This window comes from Planococcus citri, chromosome 1, assembly GCF_950023065.1.
Source record: "Planococcus citri chromosome 1, ihPlaCitr1.1, whole genome shotgun sequence".
Taxonomy (NCBI): Eukaryota; Metazoa; Arthropoda; class Insecta; order Hemiptera; family Pseudococcidae; genus Planococcus; species Planococcus citri.
The window spans coordinates 8,043,895-8,062,462 of NC_088677.1; the positions used below are offsets into that span (position 1 = coordinate 8,043,895).

An 18,568-nucleotide genomic window follows, 5' to 3' on the forward strand; every position below is an offset into this window, starting at 1 on the left:
AGATGGAGAGTCGAAATTCATTCTGCAAACTAATTTCAATACGCTACGAAGTTGACTGCTGGTGAATTTCAAGTCGTTTTGGAGCCTCCAGCAACTTTTTGAAAGGTTGTATGACTTTTTTGGAAAATTGAAATTTCCTATAAAAGTAGCTGGAAGCTTCAAAATCATATTTTGAAACCACCATGTAGTCAGCGAAGTAAATTTCAGCTTGCCAATTCCATTTGATAAATTAATGTTGGGGAAATTTCAAGTTTCGAAAATCTTCTGGAGGCTCCAGTAATTTTCAAAAAAGTCTCTGGAGACCCTAAAATGACTTGAACCCACTTAAAGTCGTCTTTTGAGGGTGTTAAAATTGGAGTGTAGCGTAAATTTCAGCTTTTCATCTCAGTTTGATGAAATTTTGGGGAAATTTCAAGTTTCAAAAATCTACTTATGGCTCCAGTAATTTTCAAAAAGTCGCCGGAGGTTCTAAATTGACATGAGCCCACGTGAAGTCGTCTTCAGCGAGTGTTAAAATTGGAGTGTAGAGTAAATTTCAGCTTTCCATCTCCATTTATGAAATTTTGTGAAAATTTCAAGTTTCAAAAATCTGCTGGAGGCTCCAGAAATTTTCAGAAAGTCGCTAGAGGCTCCAAAACGACTTGAAATTCACCAGCAGTACTTCGTAGCGTATTGAAATTAGTTTTCAGAATACATTTTTAGCTTTACAAGTCCAATTTGATGGAATTTTGTGGGAATTTCGAGTTTCAAAAATCTGCTGGAGGAGGCTCCAGAACTGCTCAAAACGGTTTGAAACCGTTTCCAGTCGCTTTGGCATGTCGAAAATAGGGCATATCCCAAATTTCAGCTTTATTGGTCAATTTGGTAAAATTTTGATTTTTTCCCTCATTTTTGGCCTTTTGATTTTCAAAAATTCACCAAGAATCGAAAAACGAACTTTAGCACTTGAAATTTTGACAGGTGATAAATTATTGCATGATCTTTCGATCTACCTTTGTAAAGTTTGAAAAAGTTCGTGCATGTCCTAAGTTAAAACGCAAAATCTGCGGTTTTGGCTGACCTGTCAATCAAAATGGCCGCCATTTTGTAAGTAAGGCCAACTTTTTTTTTGCAAGTTTGCTTTAAAATGTTCCTTGGGATGTCCCTTTTAAGAAAAAAGTTGTCCCAGAGGATCGGCGGGGGGGGGGGGGGTGCAATTACTCCTATTGTCATATGCCGGACTATAACTAGATCTATGGATTTTCCACTTCATTGAAGCAGTCTAGGGATTTCTTCAGGGATTTGCATTTCTGCAGGGAAAAATCCCTAAAAAAATTTGATTCTTGCGAGCAAAAATTTAAAATAAAACATGCAAAAATGGAGGTTTTTTGGACTCATTTTGTCGAAAAAATGTTTGCTTTCGCTTGGCTCGAGCAGTAATTACTAATTTTGCCTTCCTTTTTATAAAATTATCACACATCAAGTTTGGAATCGAGTACTTTTACAATTTTAGTGGTATTCTGCCGACTTTCAAATTGTGCAGGGATTTTTAGGTAGGTATGTACTTTCAAATGAAGTGGGAAAATCAAGTGTAACAGGTTATCGAGCTTCCAGACCAGGAATTTCTGCTGTTTGGGGATTTCTTGGGGTCGAAAACGAGATAATTTTTCAGAACTAGGTAATTTTGCGAGAACCCGTCTGGCAACCCTGTTAACACCCTGCCCGTATAGACTGACAGTAAGAAGTCAAGTGATTCACGTTTTTTACATCAGCGTTGCCAGACGCCAGAAATTTGAATTGCGCCGTCATAGGGCAGGGTCCCCTACTGCTCTACTCGTGTGCTAGAAAGCCAACACGTAGAACGATCATGAATCATTATTCCACTCACCGCTCATCTTGCATCATCCTCTCCCACTGCGTCTGCTGTTCTCGTTCCCGTTATGTTTGTCGTTTTCCTTATTACAACATTCATTTTTTGCGCGACTTATTTTCTTCTCCGTGTTCTAGGTAATAGTTTTTTAAAGTGACTTTCTCTCGAATGGTGTGAAATTTGAAATTTCTTCTCTCACGTTTGGTTCCGATTAAAATTGTATGATTTGTATGTATATTTTCATTTTCATACATAATATAGGTATAATTTCTGGAGTTGAACGAATCCAACTTCCAAGGTAAGATGCGTTCTGATTTATTTTGAATAGGTACTTAAATGGTAAATTATTCGTTAAACAATTATTGATTTTTACTTGAATTTGAAAGCACCGCTGAAAAAAGGACATTGGTGAAAATGAAAAATGTTGATTTTGATCAAAGACGATTTGAGCAGATTCATTATAGCCCAGTCAATATGCAATTTCACCCAAACATAATTACAATCAAAGGTTTTTTTGGTGAATATTGTCTAGGGTGGTGTGCTGAATAACATACTAAAAGTCTCCGCTCCTACCCCACGAGCCAACCCCCCCACAGTGGATCAAAGCTCCCCAAAATCAGTTTTTCATCAAGAACTCCTGAAATATTGAATTTTGAGTAAAATGAGCCCAGTGATCATTTCATCCCCTCCCCAATACCAATCAAATGAGCTATCGACCAACACCCTAGCCTCAAGGGGGTGGCGCTACGACCCCTCAAAGTGATGTGATTTCAATAATTTTATTTTACATTGTATGATTTGGGACTTGTAACATGTTCTGATTGATAAAATGAAGTCAAACTTGGGGAATGGGATTCTTTTGAGAGCTAGAGTTGACCTCTGGAGTGGGGAGGGTCAAAGTTGAAAATTACAGAAAGGTCATTTTTTTGGAGGGGCATAACATGACCCCAAACGGACGAAAAGAGTCCAAAATCATACCATTGGACAGTACCCTATCTGTGATCATCGTATCCAAATTTTAGCTTCCTAGGTCATCCCCACTCCTTGTAAGATGGAAAACCCCGAAAATAAGGGCAAAATAAGGGGATTTTTAGCTTAATTCCGCTTTAAATGGGGTGGGGATGACCTAGGAAGCTGAAATTTGGATATGTTGATCACAGATAGGGTACTGTCCGATGGTATGATTTTGGACCCTTTTCATTCATTTGGGGTCATGTTATGCCCCTCCAAATAAATTACCTTTATGTAATTTTCAACTTTGACCCTCCCCACTCCAGAGGTCAAGTCTAGCTCCCAAAAGAATCCCATTCCCCAAGTTTGACTTCATTTTATCAATTAGAACAGGTTACAAGTCCCAAATCATACAATGTAAAATTATTGAAATCACATCACTTTGAGGGGTCGTAGCGCCACCCCCTTGAGGCTAGGGTGTTGGTCGATAGCTCATTTGATTGGTATTGGGGAGGGGATGAAATAATCACTGGGCTCATTTTACTCAAAATTCAATATTTCAGGAGTTTTTGATGAAAAACTGATTTTGGGGAGCTTTGATCCACTGTGGGGGGGGGGGGGGGTTAGCTCGTGGGGTAGGGACGGGGACTTTTAGTATGTTGTTCAGCACACCACCCTAGACAATATTCACCAAAAAAACCTTTGTTTGCAATTTATTTTTGGGTTCGCCCATTTTTTTCTGCTATTTGCCTGTGCTAATAAGGAGGTGTGAATGGTGAAAATACAGACAGAAAATTTTGAAAATGCCGACTGAAAATTTTTTCACGACGAAGCGTTGTCAGATTGGATTGGCTGTAGGTCAGGGGTGCCCAAAAGTCAGTTTACACTATCAAAAATCACATATAATTCAAGAACACTAAGCCTCCTAAAGAAAAACTAATGAGAATGACATTGATCTGAAAGGAAATTTTATCCTCTACAATTTTCTTTATGTTCATTTTTCTCTAGGATGCACCGTTCGCCGGGAAAATCAACTTTTAGGTCAAAAAACGCGAATTTAAAAATTAAAAAAATTGGGAAAAAATAATGATTCATCCAGAGGGTGCGCAACTGCACATGCATGGAGATGACGTCATGCATGTCATTGATACCTTTTATTTACCTACCCAAGTACCCAACAAACAACTTACTTATTAATTCAGTTTTGTTTTGGTAGAGCACGCTTCGAACACTACACAAAAACTGGACCTTATAAAAGTGTTTTTGTAAAATGAAAAAAATTTTTGACATGTTTTTTTCTTTTTTTTTAAATCATATATTTTTCATCTCATCAATGAAAATTTTTCTTCAAATCAAGTTTTTTCCAAATTTTTGAAAATTGAGGTGCCCAATTGCCCACCGTAACCCAAATTTTTCAAAAATGTAAAAAATAAAAAATAGGGAATTATTTTCTTACCAAAGGACACCACTTTGTGGGTTGGGAGGAGGAAAAAAACCAAAAACAACTAATTTTAGGACATCCCACACAATACACGAATTTCAGCTATTCTGGGGGTGGAGGGTCGGCTTGGTTTTCATGGGAGGTGGCTAAAATCGTCATGAGAGTCTATTTTCCTCTATTTTACTCAAAAGGGACCTTTTAGAGATGATAGAACTCGAAATTTTGAAATTTTGAACATTTTTCTTTTGAATTAGGTTTTTTTCAAATTTTTGAAAATTGGGGGGCCCACCGCAGCCCGAATTTTTCGAAAATGTAAAAAATAAAAAATAAGGAATTATTTTCTCACCAGAGATTACCACTTTAGGGGGTGGGAGCGGAAAAAATCGCACATTTTGTTTGCCATGTAGTTAGTAGTCTGCCATATGACAATGGGAGTAATTGCACCCCCCCCCCTCGCCGATCATCCGGGACAACTTTTTTCTTGAAGGGGACATCCTAAGTAACATTTTAAAGCAAACTTGCCCATGTAAAGGTAATAGATATAATTATGCACCCCTGAGGATGACAGACTTACCCCGGCTTTGGATAATATACCTTTATCGTAATAATAGACGACACGCGATGTACTTATAGAATTATGTATTCATGTACGTTACATGCAGAATTAAACACAATAATTAACACAGATTAATATATAAAAAGTTAGACACAGTACACATAAAATAAACACATTGAAATAAGATAAAAGTATACACTAGATACGACACGACGACGCACCTAATAAAACAATACACTAATTGGGATAAAATACACACTGACCATAGTCTACATAAAGTACGAACATAATGACGGCCGCAGCGCCGATCTCCAGCGAGTTCTCCAGAGATCGACGCTTTCCAGTGTTACCACCACTGTGTGGTGATTGTCCCTAATATTCCTTAACAGGAGCGCCATATATCCCTCTCACACCCAAAAAAAAGTTGGCCTTATTCACAAAATGGCGGCCATTTTGATTGACAGGTCAGCCAAAATCGCAGATTTTGCGTTTCAACATAGTTCTTGCACGAAATTTTTCAAACTTTACAAAGGTAGATCGAAAGATCATGCAAAAATTCATCACCTGTCAACATATCAAGTGATAAAGTGCGTTTTTCGATTTTTGGTGAATTTTTGAAAATCGAATTTAGGCCAAAAATGAGGGAACAAATCAAAATTTTACCAAATTGACCAAGAAAGCTGAAATTAGGAATATACCTACTTTCGACATGCCAAATCGATTGGAAACTGTTTCAACCCGTTTTGAGCAGTTCTGGAGCCTCCAGCAGATTTTTGAAACTCGAAATGTCCACAAAATTCCATCAAATTGGAATTGTAAAGCTGAAATTTATTCTAAACACTGATTTCAATACGCTACGAAGTACTGCAGGTGAATTTAAAAGTTGTTTTTGAGCCTTCAGCGACTTTTTGAAAATTCCTGAAGCCTCCAGCAGATCTTTGAAACTTTAAATTTTCACAAAATTTCATCAAATGGAGATGGAAAGCTGAAATTTACTCTACACTCCAATTTTAACACCCTCTGAAGACGACTTCAGGTGGGTTCAAGTCATTTTAGGGCCTCCAGCGACTTTTTTGAAAATCACTGGAGCCTCCAGTAGGTAGATTTTTGAAACTTGAAATTTCCCCGAAATTTCATCAAACTGGGATGGAGAGTCAAAACTCATTCTGCAAACTAATTTTCACACCCTCTGAAGACGACTTCGGCTGGGTTCAAGTCATTTTAGAGCCTCCAGCGACTTTTTTGAAAATTACATACTAGTGCCTCCAGTAGATTTTTGAAACTTGAAATTTCCCCAACATTAATTTACCAAATGGAGTTGGCAAGCTGAAATTTACTTCGCAGGCTACATGGTGCATGGTGGTTTCAAATAGTTTTGAAACTTCCAGCTACTTTTAGGAAATTTCAATTTTCCAAAAAAAAACACCATACAACCTTTCGAAAAGTCGCTGGAGGCTCCAGAACGACTTAAAATCCACCAGCAGTCATCTTCGTAGCGTATTGAAATTAGTTTGCAGAATGAGATTCGACTCTCCATCTCAGTTTGATGAAATTTTGGGGAAATTTCAAGTTTCAAAAATCTTCTGGAGGCTCCAGTATTTTTCAAAAATATCGCTGGAGGCTCTAAAATGACTTGAACCCACCTGAAGTAGTCTTCAGAGGGTGTTAAAATTGGAGTGTAGAATAAATTTCAGCTTTCCATCTCCATTTAATGAAATTTTGTGAAAATTTAAAGTTTTAAAAATCTGCTGGAGGCTTCAGGAATTTTTTAAAAAGTCGCTGGAGGCTCCAAAACGATTTTTAAATTCACCTGCAGTCCTTCGTAGCGTATTGATATCAGTTTTTAGAATAAATTTCAGCTTTACAACTCCAATTTGATGAATTTTGGGGACATTTTGAGTTTCAAAAATCTGCTGGAGTCTCCAGAACTATTTCAAACCGTTTTGAGCAGTTCTGGAGCCTCCAGCAGATTTTTGAAACTCGAAATTCCCACAAAATTTCATCAAATGGAGTTGGGAAGCCGAAATTTGCTCTACAACTAATATCTTATAGTAATAATAAGAACCAAATATAAAACATTAGTAATGAACAGATTGATTATCAAGATCGTAATGAATGTTTATTTACGAAACGCGATTCGCGAAGTTACAACAGAAAGAACGTCAATGCTAAATAGCCAATAATATGTGACGCTACATATACATCCCTCCTTTAAAATAAATAATGAATAAATTATTAGATATCATAATACAACTGATTTCTTAAAAAATCTTAAGTTTAGGAACGATCTGAATTACATAAATAAGCTGGTTTTAAACGATCTACAGAAACATTAACATGTTTACCTTTAATCAAAATTTCAAAATTTTTATCATTTTTTTTAACAACTTTGAAAGGTCCTAAATATGGTTGTTGAAATGAAGTTTTTACTTTATCATCTCTAAGGAAAACATAATCAGCAGAGTGTAAGTCTTTTGGAACATAAAAAATTTTGTTTTTTGATAAATGGTGAAAAGTTGGAGCAGGACTCAAAGAATTCATCTTTTCACGTAAATTAGAAAGAAATCCTTCTGTATCATGGATATGATTAGAAGGAGCAATAAATTCACCAGGAAGACGTAGAGTAGTGCCATAAATCATTTCAGCTGGACAAGTGTTCAAGTCTTCTTTGATAGAACAGCGAAGCCCTAATAATATTGACGGAAGAAGTTCTACCCAATTATTAGTATATCTGCATTTTATGGCTTGTTTCAAAGTTCTATGAAACCGTTCTATAAGACCATTGGAGGATGGATGAAAAGCTGTAGTGTGGATAACTTTGGTACCCATTAAACATGCTAAAGATCGAAAAAGGTTAGATTCAAACTGACGACCTTGATCAGTAGTGATTTTCAAAGGAATGCCAAATCTACAGAACCAACCTTGAAATAACGTTTTTGCAACTGTCTCAGCGGTTTGATCTTTAATTGGAAAAACTTCAGGCCAACGAGAAAAACGATCAATTGCTGTTAAACAATATCTAAATCCATCACATGAAGGTAAGGGTCCAACCAAGTCGATATGGATATGATGAAAACGTTCTGACAATACAGGAAAATTGGATAATTCTGTTTGAGTATGCTTATGAATTTTTGACCTTTGACATGAAATACATTGTCTTACCCAATGATTAATATCTTTATTGATACTGGGCCAAACATAACGTTGAGATATAATTTTACGGGAAGCTCTAACACCAGGATGGTTTAAATTATGAAAAGTGTCAAAAATTTTACGGCGAAACAGAAGCGGAACAAAAGGCCTATAACGACCTGTAGAAATATCGCAATATAGTGTTTTTTCTGAATCATGTAAAGTACATGGGACAAGAGTTAGAGAAGATTTTGAATTATTTTCCAACAAGCTTCGAAATTCAACATCATTAGTTTGAGCAATTGCTAATTCTGTATAATTAATTACATCAGGTGTTGTAATTGTTTCAATTCTTGAAAGAGCATCAGCGACAACATTATTTTGACCAGATATATGACGAATATCTGTGGAAAATTGTGATATAAAGTCCAACTGTCTCAACTGACGAGGAGAAGCTTTGTTTAGTTTTTGATGAAATGCATATGTTAAAGGCTTGTGATCAGTGAATATATAGAAATTCCTACCTTCTAATAAGTATCGAAAGTGTTTAATTGTTTCAAAAATAGCCAACAATTCCTTGTCATAAACACTATAGTTGAGTTGAGAAGGGGATAGTTTTCTAGAGAAAAATGCTAAAGGTTGCCAATCATTATCAACAAGCTGTTGAATTACTCCTCCAATACCAAACTCTGAGGCATCCACCATAATTGATAACTGAGCATCAGGAGATTGATGGACCAATAACACTTTGGAAGCTAAACCAAGTTTCAATTTCTGAAATGCATCATCTAAAATATCATTCCACTGAATGAGAGATCTATCATTTTTCCTACGACCAGCAATTAATTTCTGCAAAGGAATTTGTAATTCTGCCATATGAGGTATAAATCGATTATAGTAATTCACTATACCTAAAAAACTACGTAGTTGATCAACTCTAGTCGGAATAGGATAATTTGAGATGATTTCAATTTTATCTTTCAAAGGTTTCATCCCATCAGGTGAAATTTCATGACCTAAAAACTTGACAATAGAAGCACCAAAACAACATTTTGCTACATTTATAGTAACACCATAATCCTGTAAACGTTTGAATAGTATTTCTAAATGTCGTAAATGTTCGCTTTCACAGGTAGATGCCACAATGATATCATCAATGTAAACAAAAACGAAGTCTAAATCTCGAGTAAGCTCATGCATGAATCTTTGAAATGTTTGAGCAGCATTACGTAAGCCAAAAGGCATGAAAGGGAATTCAAACAACCCAAATGGGGTAGTGATGGCAGTTTTCTCAATATCTGCTTCGTTAACAGGTATTTGTTGATAAGCTCTTACCAGATCAATCGTAGAAAAAATTGATTTGCCATACAGAAGGCTGGAACAATCTTGAGCATGAGGCAAAGGATATCTATCTGGTTTAGTTTTTTTGTTGAGATTCCGATAATCACCGCAAGGTCTCCAAGAATTATTCTTCTTTGCAACCATGTGTAAAGGACTTGCCCAAGAACCTTTCGAAGGACGACAGATACCTAATTTAATCAAAGAGTCAAAAGTTTCCTTTGCCACTTTGAACTTGGCTGAATTTAATCGTCTGGGGGTGCAAAAAACAGGAGGACCTCTAGTTTCAATGAAATGAACTGTTGAATGTTTTACTTTAGAAGAATCCAAAAAACGTTCTTGAGTAATTGAGTGGTACTTTTTCAACAGTTCTGAATAAGGTGATTTCTGAGAAAGGGTAGAAATATGAGAAATGTTAGATTCGAATATTTTCCCTTTAGATGAACATTTAGTAGTTAAATCAATAATTTGATTACCTCGAAGATCAAGTAAGAGACCGAAATTATAAATAAAATCTGCACCAATAATGGGAGTATTAATATCAGCAATTTGAAATTCCCATTGGAAAATTTTTTGAAGGTTAAGACTAACACGAATTGATTTAGTACCATATGTCTTAATTTCCGAATCATTTGCACCATACAATTTAAGCGAACTTAAAGTTAATTTATTTTTATCAAAAAAATTTGATGGCAAAATCGAAACATCCGCTCCAGGATCAATCAAAAAATTAATTTTTGTAATAGGATCTACAATAAATAGGCGACGTTTTTTAGAAACAACGCAAGCCGTCGCATCTACACGCTGTTTATCTAGTTTTCCGAAAAAGAAATTGAAGTACCTTTTTTCTTCTGTACAAAATTACAAGGCGGTACACATCGATTCGCTTTGGATCTAAATTTTGCATGATACCAACAAAGATCTTTGTTACTGTTATTACCTGGAGTTGGACTTCTGTGACGTAAATTCACATAAGAACGTGATCGAGAATTTGAACGTGAACGTGACGAGCTTTTTGAATTGTTGATCTGAAGTAATTTATCCAATTTTGATTCCAGCGAACTCATTCTGCTTTCAAGTTCAGATTCTTGTTTAGAAACTGCAAGAATACTATTTTTCTTTAAACCTGGAATACTTCCGATTTGATCAGCTAACTTGCCCAGTTCAGTCAAATTTTCATTTTTAGAAATTAGAACTGCTTGAATGTGAGGGTCTAATTTCTGTAACCATAATGTTTTTAATAGAGAATTCGAAATATTCGATCCAGCCAGTTCTTTCATATTTTTCAATATTTGTGATGGTTTTGAATCATCATTGGAATTGGTTTGAAGTAACTTACGAGCAAGCTCGTCTTCACTGTCAGCAAATGACTCGATTAATCTTGTTTTCAAAGTTTCATATTTACCTTGATTAGGCGGATTGAGAACAATATCACTTACTGCTTCTAGAATTTCGCTTTCAATATGTCCTACAACGGTATTGTATTTCGTAAGATCAGAAACAATATTTGCATTCGAAAATTGAGACTCTATTTGCGCAAACCATAATCTGGGATTGATCTTCCAAAACGGAGGACATTTAATGGCGACTCTGGCAACATGCAATTGTTGTTGATCATTTGCGTCTTCGAATACTTCTCCGTCACCAGGCATTTTATTTTGAGTCGGGGTCACCAAATATAGTAATAATAAGAACCAAATATAAAACATTAGTAATGAACAGATTGATTATCAAGATCGTAATGAATGTTTATTTACGAAACGCGATTCGCGAAGTTACAACAGAAAGAACGTCAATGCTAAATAGCCAATAATATGTGACGCTACAATCTTTTGGAGCCCCCAGCAACTTCTTGAAAATTTCTGAAGCCTCCAGCAAGTTTTCCAATGCTCGAAATTTCCATAAAATTTTACCAAACTGAATTGGAAATCCATAATTTGCTGTGCACTTCAATTTCAACACGCTATCAAGTCGACTGAAGGTATGTTCAAGTCATTTTGGAGCCTCCAGCAACTTTTTGAAAATTCTTGGAGCCTCCAACAGGTTTTTAAAACTTGAATTTCCACAAAATTTCATCAAAAAAAGGTATGAAGTTGACTGCAGTTAAATTTCAAGTCATTTTGGAGTCTCCAGTAGATTGTTGAAACCTGAGATTTCTATAAAATTTCATCGAAAGCATTTGGAAAGTCAAAATACATTTTGTAAACTTATTTTAATAAATTATGAAGTCGACTGCAGGTGGATTTCAAGTCAATCTGGAGCCTCCAGTAAATTTTTAAAACTGTAAATTTTCATAAAATTTCATCAAATGTTGTCGGAAAGCCGAAATTCATTCAGTAAACTAATTTCAATACGCTATGAAGTCAATTGCAGGTAGATTTCAAGTTATTTTGGAGCCTCTAGGAAATTTTTGGAAATTACTGGAGCCTCCGGTGGATTTTTGAAAATTGAAATTTCTACAAAACTTCAACAAATTGAGTCAAAAAGCCGACTGCCTGCCCGTGGGTTCCATTCCTTTTGAAGCCTCCAGCAACTTTTTGAAAATTCTTGGAGTCTCCAGTAAATTTTTGAAATTTGAAATTTCCCAAAATTTCATCAAACGGAGATGGAAAGCCGAAATTTACTCTGCACTCCAATTTTAACACCCTCTGAAGACGACTTCAGGTGGGTTCAAGTCATTTTGGAGACTCTAGCGACTTTTTGAAAATTACTGGATTCTTTACCAGATTTTTGAAACCTGAAATTCCCACAACATTTTATCAAATGGAGTTATGCGTGATGGTTTCAATGCTTTTGAAGCTCCCAGCTACTTTTTAGAAATTTCAATTTTCCAAAAAACGCCATACAACCTTTCAAAAAGTTGCTGGAGGCTCCAAAACCACTTGAAATCCACCAGCAGTCGACTTCGTTGCATATTGAAATTAGTTTGCAGAATAATTTCGGCCTTCCAACTCCATTTGATGAAATTTTGTGGGATTTTCGAGTTTCAAAAATCTGCTGGAGGCTCCAGAACTGCTCAAAACAGTTTGAAACAGTTTCCAATTGATTTGGCATGTCGAAAATAGGGTGTATCCCAAATTTCAGCTTTCTTGGTCAATTTGGTAAAATTTTGATTTTTCCCTCATTTTTAGCCTAAATTTGATATTAGACTTCCAATTATCAGTTACCAATTAATGATTAGCAATACAATAAATTATTAGCCTAATGTGAATCGATCTAATTACGAATTTTTTATCTTTCTTGCTATAGATGACAACGATCACGGAAATCGCATGCGAAAAATGCCAAAGTCCATTGATATCTCCCGGCGCAGCAAATCAGACGCAAGAAACCACGAAGTATGGTTTTTATATGACAAAATGTGCGCATTTCTACCATGAAAGCTGCATCAGGGAACTGTATAATACGCTGACGTTGGCCAATCCAGAAAAACCCCGCGTATTCATCTGTAAACAGCAGAATTGTGCCACTCCGGTAAAGCATGATCAAATTTTTCTCATTTTTCCTACATTACAAAGCAGAAAAATCGATTCAGTATCAGTAGGCTTGAAGCCCGATGTGAAACGAGCTTTAGTAGTCGCTTTAGATACGATTAACCAGCTTCAAAAAATGGCTCAACAAAGTGCGAGTGATTTGACCATTGCTCAAAATACAATTACCGAATTACAGACGAAATTGAAAGAGTCGAATGCCCTATACCGAAAAGCGATTGAAGATGAAACATTCAAAGTAGTGCGTCAACGATCAACTCAAACGGATACGAATACAGAAATACTACTTGCAAGTTCAGAAATGCCAAAAGGCAATACGAAACAAACGAGCATTCACACCTTAGATGTGACCAATGATGAATCATCTGAACCTCAAGCACAAAGTTGCGCCAATGCTGCGGCTCAAGCTTCTAAATCTATAGCTAAAGAACCGACGAAAACCACAACGAAACAACTTTCGATAATTGGAGTCGACCAGATGTCCAGAACTATCGTCAGCCAAACACCAAAATCAATGGCAAATCAGTCGACGAATAATTACTTGCCTCCTCTAACAACAACGTATTATACACCGTTTGGAAATTTGAAATTTGAGCCTAAATTTGAGCCCCAAATTCTGGCTAATATTGATCAAACTGCAGTCTACCAGATGCCCAACCCTCTCACCGGCCCAATTCCAGAATCAATGGCAAATGAGTTTACGAATAATTACGTTCCTCCTCTAACAACAATATATACACCGTTTGGAATTTTGAGAGGTCCAGGATTTCAGCGTAGATTTGATCCTACTGCAGTCTACCAACCGTTTGGAATATTTGACCGTAGATTTGATTCTATAATTCGGGCTAATATTGTTCCTTCCTATCCTGCAAAGGAACCTCCAAAACGCAGACCTACGAGTACATCGCAAACCAAAGAGCGTCACATACAATTCCAAGAGCGATTTAAAATTGATTCCGAGATACTCAAACCGTTCTACCCACTTGATTGTTATCCCCTGCAGTACACTGCTGCTGGGGTTTACTACAAGGGTAAAGAAGTTGAAAAAATCGCCATACTTGCCAAGGACGTACTCATGATCGGAGATGGCCTTATATACGGTATGGTACAGATTATCTCGAAAGCGATACCTTTCGAATTCGATTTACATCCGGAATTATACGGAAGAAATTTCAGCATCGAAGATTTAGTTGGCACGTTGAACTCTTTTCCGAAGCTTCCTCCTAGAATCATGCTTTCCATTGGAAATCTAGATGCGTTTAATTCGATGGAAAATCAAACATTTCATATTCATCTTCAAAGACTACTCGCAATTTTTCGATCTCGACAAGTCAAGGAATTATATTTAATCCCTCCGATAAGGTACACTACTCCAGACTCGAGTACATTTGCGTATATTGTTCGTGTATTCCAGTCGAGGAGTTGTATAAATGCTTTCGGTGGTAAAAGTGTGGTCATGGAACCTCCTTTTTTCCCAGATTACACTGTGGATGAATTTGGGCCGAAGTTCGAAGTAGAACAATTTGAATCCTATGTACGAATTATGCGTGAAATTTTCATTGAAAAGCCCTTCGAGGATTCGACGATGGACCGATGGACTCAGAAGTTTAATTGATTTAATCTATACTTGAGTACTTACAATAAACTAACGAACTTTTATGATGTTTCATGTTGTTTGATTGCTCTTATATTTTACGAATTTTTTTTGTGTAAGCTGCAAAATACGAATTATTGACTTACCGTAAACTAATGAATTTTTAAACGTATTGTTTAATGTTGTTTGATTTTATTTTATGCATATTTTTATTGTGTACAATTATTAGAGGAAGTACTGAGTACCTACCTATTTGTTGTAGAAAAAAAGTCAAAATTTCCAAAAAATATAGTTTTTTAATTTTAAATCGTCAGAATATCAAAAAGTGATGTTTTTTTTGTCAAAATTGCAAAAAAAAAAAAAACATTAGTCTCACTCAAAACTTTCAAAGAATTTTTTCTTTAAAAATCTAGATGTTTAAGTAAGTATAAGTATGTCAAAATTACAAAAAAAAACACAAAAATTTTAATCAAAATTAACAAAAAATCTTACTTTTTTGCCTAAATTGAAGAATTGGAATACATATATTCTTTGTAGAAACATCTAAGATCAGTTTTGTGCCAAAATTGCAGAAAATCCCTTTTCCTTGGTCAAACTTTTCAGAAAATCTTGCTTTTTTGTCCCAAAAAATAAAATTACTCAGGTACCAAGAATTTTACTTTTCAGTTTTTTTCCAAAATTATTGCGAAAAATTCTGCATTCTATTTTTTTTGCAAAAACTATAGATAGGAACTGGAGTGCCCAAAAGTCAGATAACGCCATCAAAAATCACATATAATTCAAGAACTAAGCCTCCTAAAGAAAAACTAACGACATTGATCTGACAGGAAATTTTATCCTGTACAATTTTCTTCAGTGTCATTTTTCTCTAGGATGCACCGTTCGCCGGAAAAATCAACTTTTATGTCAAAAAACGTGAATTAAAAAAAAAAAAAAATTGAAAAAAATTGCGAAAAAATCCAAAATTAATTCAGCAGTCAAGTTCAGCTATTTTTAACATGATTCCCATAATTTGATGAAATAAAAAAAGCAGTCAAAAAATTGTTTTTTTTTTACAAAAACGCCAGACCCCCGGGGGGGGGGGGTGCTACAAAAATCAAATTTTGTAAAAATGAAAAAAAATCGAGTGATATGTCAAAATGTAGGTTTTTTTTAGGTCGAGAAACGCGAATCTGAGATCCTTTTTTCCCTCAGACCCCTCGGGGGCCATTAAGGCGGTGCTACCAAAATCAAATTTTGCAAAAATAAAAAAAAATCGAGTTTTACGTCAAAATGTAGGTTTTTTGAGTCGAGAAACACGAATCTGAAGTTCTTTACTCTTTTTTCACTCAGCCCCTATGGAGAGGTTCTACCGAAATCAAATTTTGAAAAAATCACAAAAATTCGAGAGTGTATTAAAATCCAGGGATTTTTGGTTGGGAGGGGGGGGGGTATTTGTCAGTTTTTCAATCATTCGACCCTATATCGTCGGTTATTTTATATCATTACTAGAAAAATCGTAGTTAAAAATGCAGTCGCGTTTGAGATGAGATATCTCAAGAATGGTAGCACCTCCTCAATGGCCCCTCCGAGGGGTCTGAGGGAAGAAAGGACCTCAGATTCGTATTTCTCGACCCAAAAAACCTATATTTTGACATATCACTAGATTTTTTTCATTTTTACGAAATTTGATTTTGGTAGCACCTCCCCAAGTGGTTTGAGGGAAAAAAGACCTCAGATTCGTGTTTCTCGACCAAAAAAACCTACAATTTGACGTATCACTCGATTTTTTATCATTTTTACAAAATTTGATTTTTGTAGCACCCCCCCCCCCCCCCAGGTCTGACGTTTTTGTAAAAAAAATAAGATGTTGACTGTTTTTTTTTGAAAAGATCATTTGTATTTCACTTAACTGCTGAATTAATTTTAAATTTTTTCCCCAATTTTTTTACTTATTTTTTTTTTAAATTCACGTTTTTTGACATAAAAGTTGATTTTTCCGGTGAACGGTGCATTCTAGAGAAAAATGATGAGGCTTAGTTCTTGAATTATGTGTGATTTTTGTTGATGTAAACTGACTTTTGGGCACCCCAGTATATCTGCCTTTTTAAAAAGATTGCAAACTACAATCAAGTTTTATTTTCTTTTGCCTAAATTGCCCAAAAACTTTTTTTTCTTTTTTAAAAATCAAAAATGGCAAAAGTGAAAAGTTACGTCCATTATAAAAAGAGCTGAAGTCTTGCTTTTCTTACGCAAAAAACTATTCTTCAACAATATGAAATCGTTCCAGAAAGCGTTGTCATAAATTTCGGAAGCTGGAAATTTAATCCTGCATGTCTCGTGAGTTCGACCTTTCGAATCGATTAAGGCAGGTCAATGTCAATCGCATCTATTATTAAACAGAAGTGATTCTTTTTGGGATTTGGTTTAGGTTTTGGATAATTTGAAAAAAAAGTGAAAAATCTTTCGCCATCATGACAAAAAACTAAAAAGTGAGAATTTTTTCAAAAAGCAAGAGTTTGATTCAATTTATTTTTATGGATCAGATCACATCTTTTTCGAAAATCTCAAAAATCTTGATCAATTTATAACTTCTCAAAAAAGCTCAAATTCAAATTTCTGAATTTGTGTCAAAATTTTAACCCATTTTGATAGATGAAACTTTTTTCAGAAGTATCGAAAATATCGATCTCATTTTGGCCCTAAAAGTATTCAAAACTGCCCCCCCCCAAAAAAAAAAAATTGATTGAAATTTCCAATTTTATACCAAAATTTTAATCCTGATTGATGAGTCATAATATTAAACTTTTTTCAAGTTCGAAAAACATTAATCTCATTTCGGCCTCAAAATTTCCAAAAAAATCGTTTTGATGTGAATGTTTTATTCTCATACCGAAATTTGAATTCTCCTATTTTGATGAGTCGCAACTTTTAATTGAATATGAAAAAAAACAAAATGTGTAATAATAAGAAATCATGATTTTTCAAAAACCTTCATAAAAATATACCTACTTATGTAAGTATAACAATGGGCTGTCGCCTGTATACATAAGGGCATACGAGTATAATATCAAAAAACAAACAGAAAAAGATTGCAAACATAATAACTATAACATAAGGCAACACAATTTAAATTTGAAATGAATGATTAGAAATCATGAAAGTACACATATGTATCAGGGTGGCTATAGTTGGCTACTTCAGTCAAAAAAAAAAAACGAATGATAAAAAATACTTATAAAAATACAAAAAAAAAACACAACAACGTTAAACTAGAAAACGAAAGATGAGACTTTGAACATACAGAATACACTGGGATGGAAATCTCAATGATAAATGAAAAAACGAAAATAACAAAATATAGGTATAGGTGTAGGTAAGTACATATTTTGTAAACTAAATAAATCCAGGTATAGTAGGTCGTGAAGCTTCAATAAAAATATGAAAACCATACTTCTCGAAATCGGTAATGTTGGGTCGAGATATTCCTGGCTTCCAGCTTGCAAAACAGGTACGTCCCGTATGCAATTTTTTTTTCTGGTACCTAAAAAATATAAAACACATTAGATTAGAATATTGCAAAGTCCACATAATTTTTAGATCAATTTGGTAAAAGTTTGATTTTTTTGATTTAAAATATACCTAAGTAATTTAATTTTCAAAAATTCGCCAAAAATTGAAAAATGCACTTCGGCACTTGAAATTTTAGCTGGTGATGAATTTTTGCAAGTTCTTTTGATCTAGCTTTGTCCAGTTCAAAAAATTTTGTGCGAATCGTAAACGTTGGAAAGCAAAATCTGCGATTTCGGTTGACCTGTTAATCAAAATGGCCCTTTTTTGTTAATAGGTCATGTTTTTAGGCACGTTGCGGTTGGCTTCAAAATGTTCTGAAGAATGACCCATTTAGGAAAAAAGTTGTCCCAGTTGATTGGGGGGGGGGAGGGGACAATTATTCCTATGGTCAAATGCTGGACTCCTAGCTGTTAATTTTGATCAAAAAAACACGCCGTCAGAAAACAAAATGGCTAATGAGGAAAATTACGAATATACGAACCTATTATGGTACCTATACCTACTAGTCGGGGGGGGGGGTCCGCATAAGGATCAATTGCACCCCCCTGCCGATCCTCCGGGACAACTTTTTTCTCAAAGGGGGAGTCCTAAGGAACATTTCTAGCCCTTGTACTTGAAAAAAAAGTGGCCCTACTTACAAAATGGCGGCCATTTTGATTGACAG

At 35.3% G+C, this 18,568-nt stretch overlaps 1 protein-coding gene across 1 annotated transcript; it reads left to right on the top strand.

Annotated features, from left to right (window-relative positions):
- Positions 1 to 1,876: 1,876 nt before the first annotated feature.
- Positions 1,877 to 14,417, top strand: LOC135846613 (uncharacterized). Its single transcript, XM_065365812.1, has 2 exons — positions 1,877 to 2,147; positions 12,517 to 14,417. Exon 2 carries the CDS (start codon positions 12,517 to 12,519, stop codon positions 14,371 to 14,373), a length of 1,857 nt encoding a protein of 618 aa, XP_065221884.1. The 5' UTR covers positions 1,877 to 2,147; the 3' UTR covers positions 14,374 to 14,417.
- The last annotated feature ends 4,151 nt before the right edge of the window (positions 14,418 to 18,568 follow it).

Bases quoted from the DNA above. Each gene is read 5' to 3' on its own strand.
- LOC135846613 (XM_065365812.1), top strand. From the start codon at position 12,517: ATGACAACGATCACGGAAATCGCATGCGAAAAATGCCAAAGTCCATTG.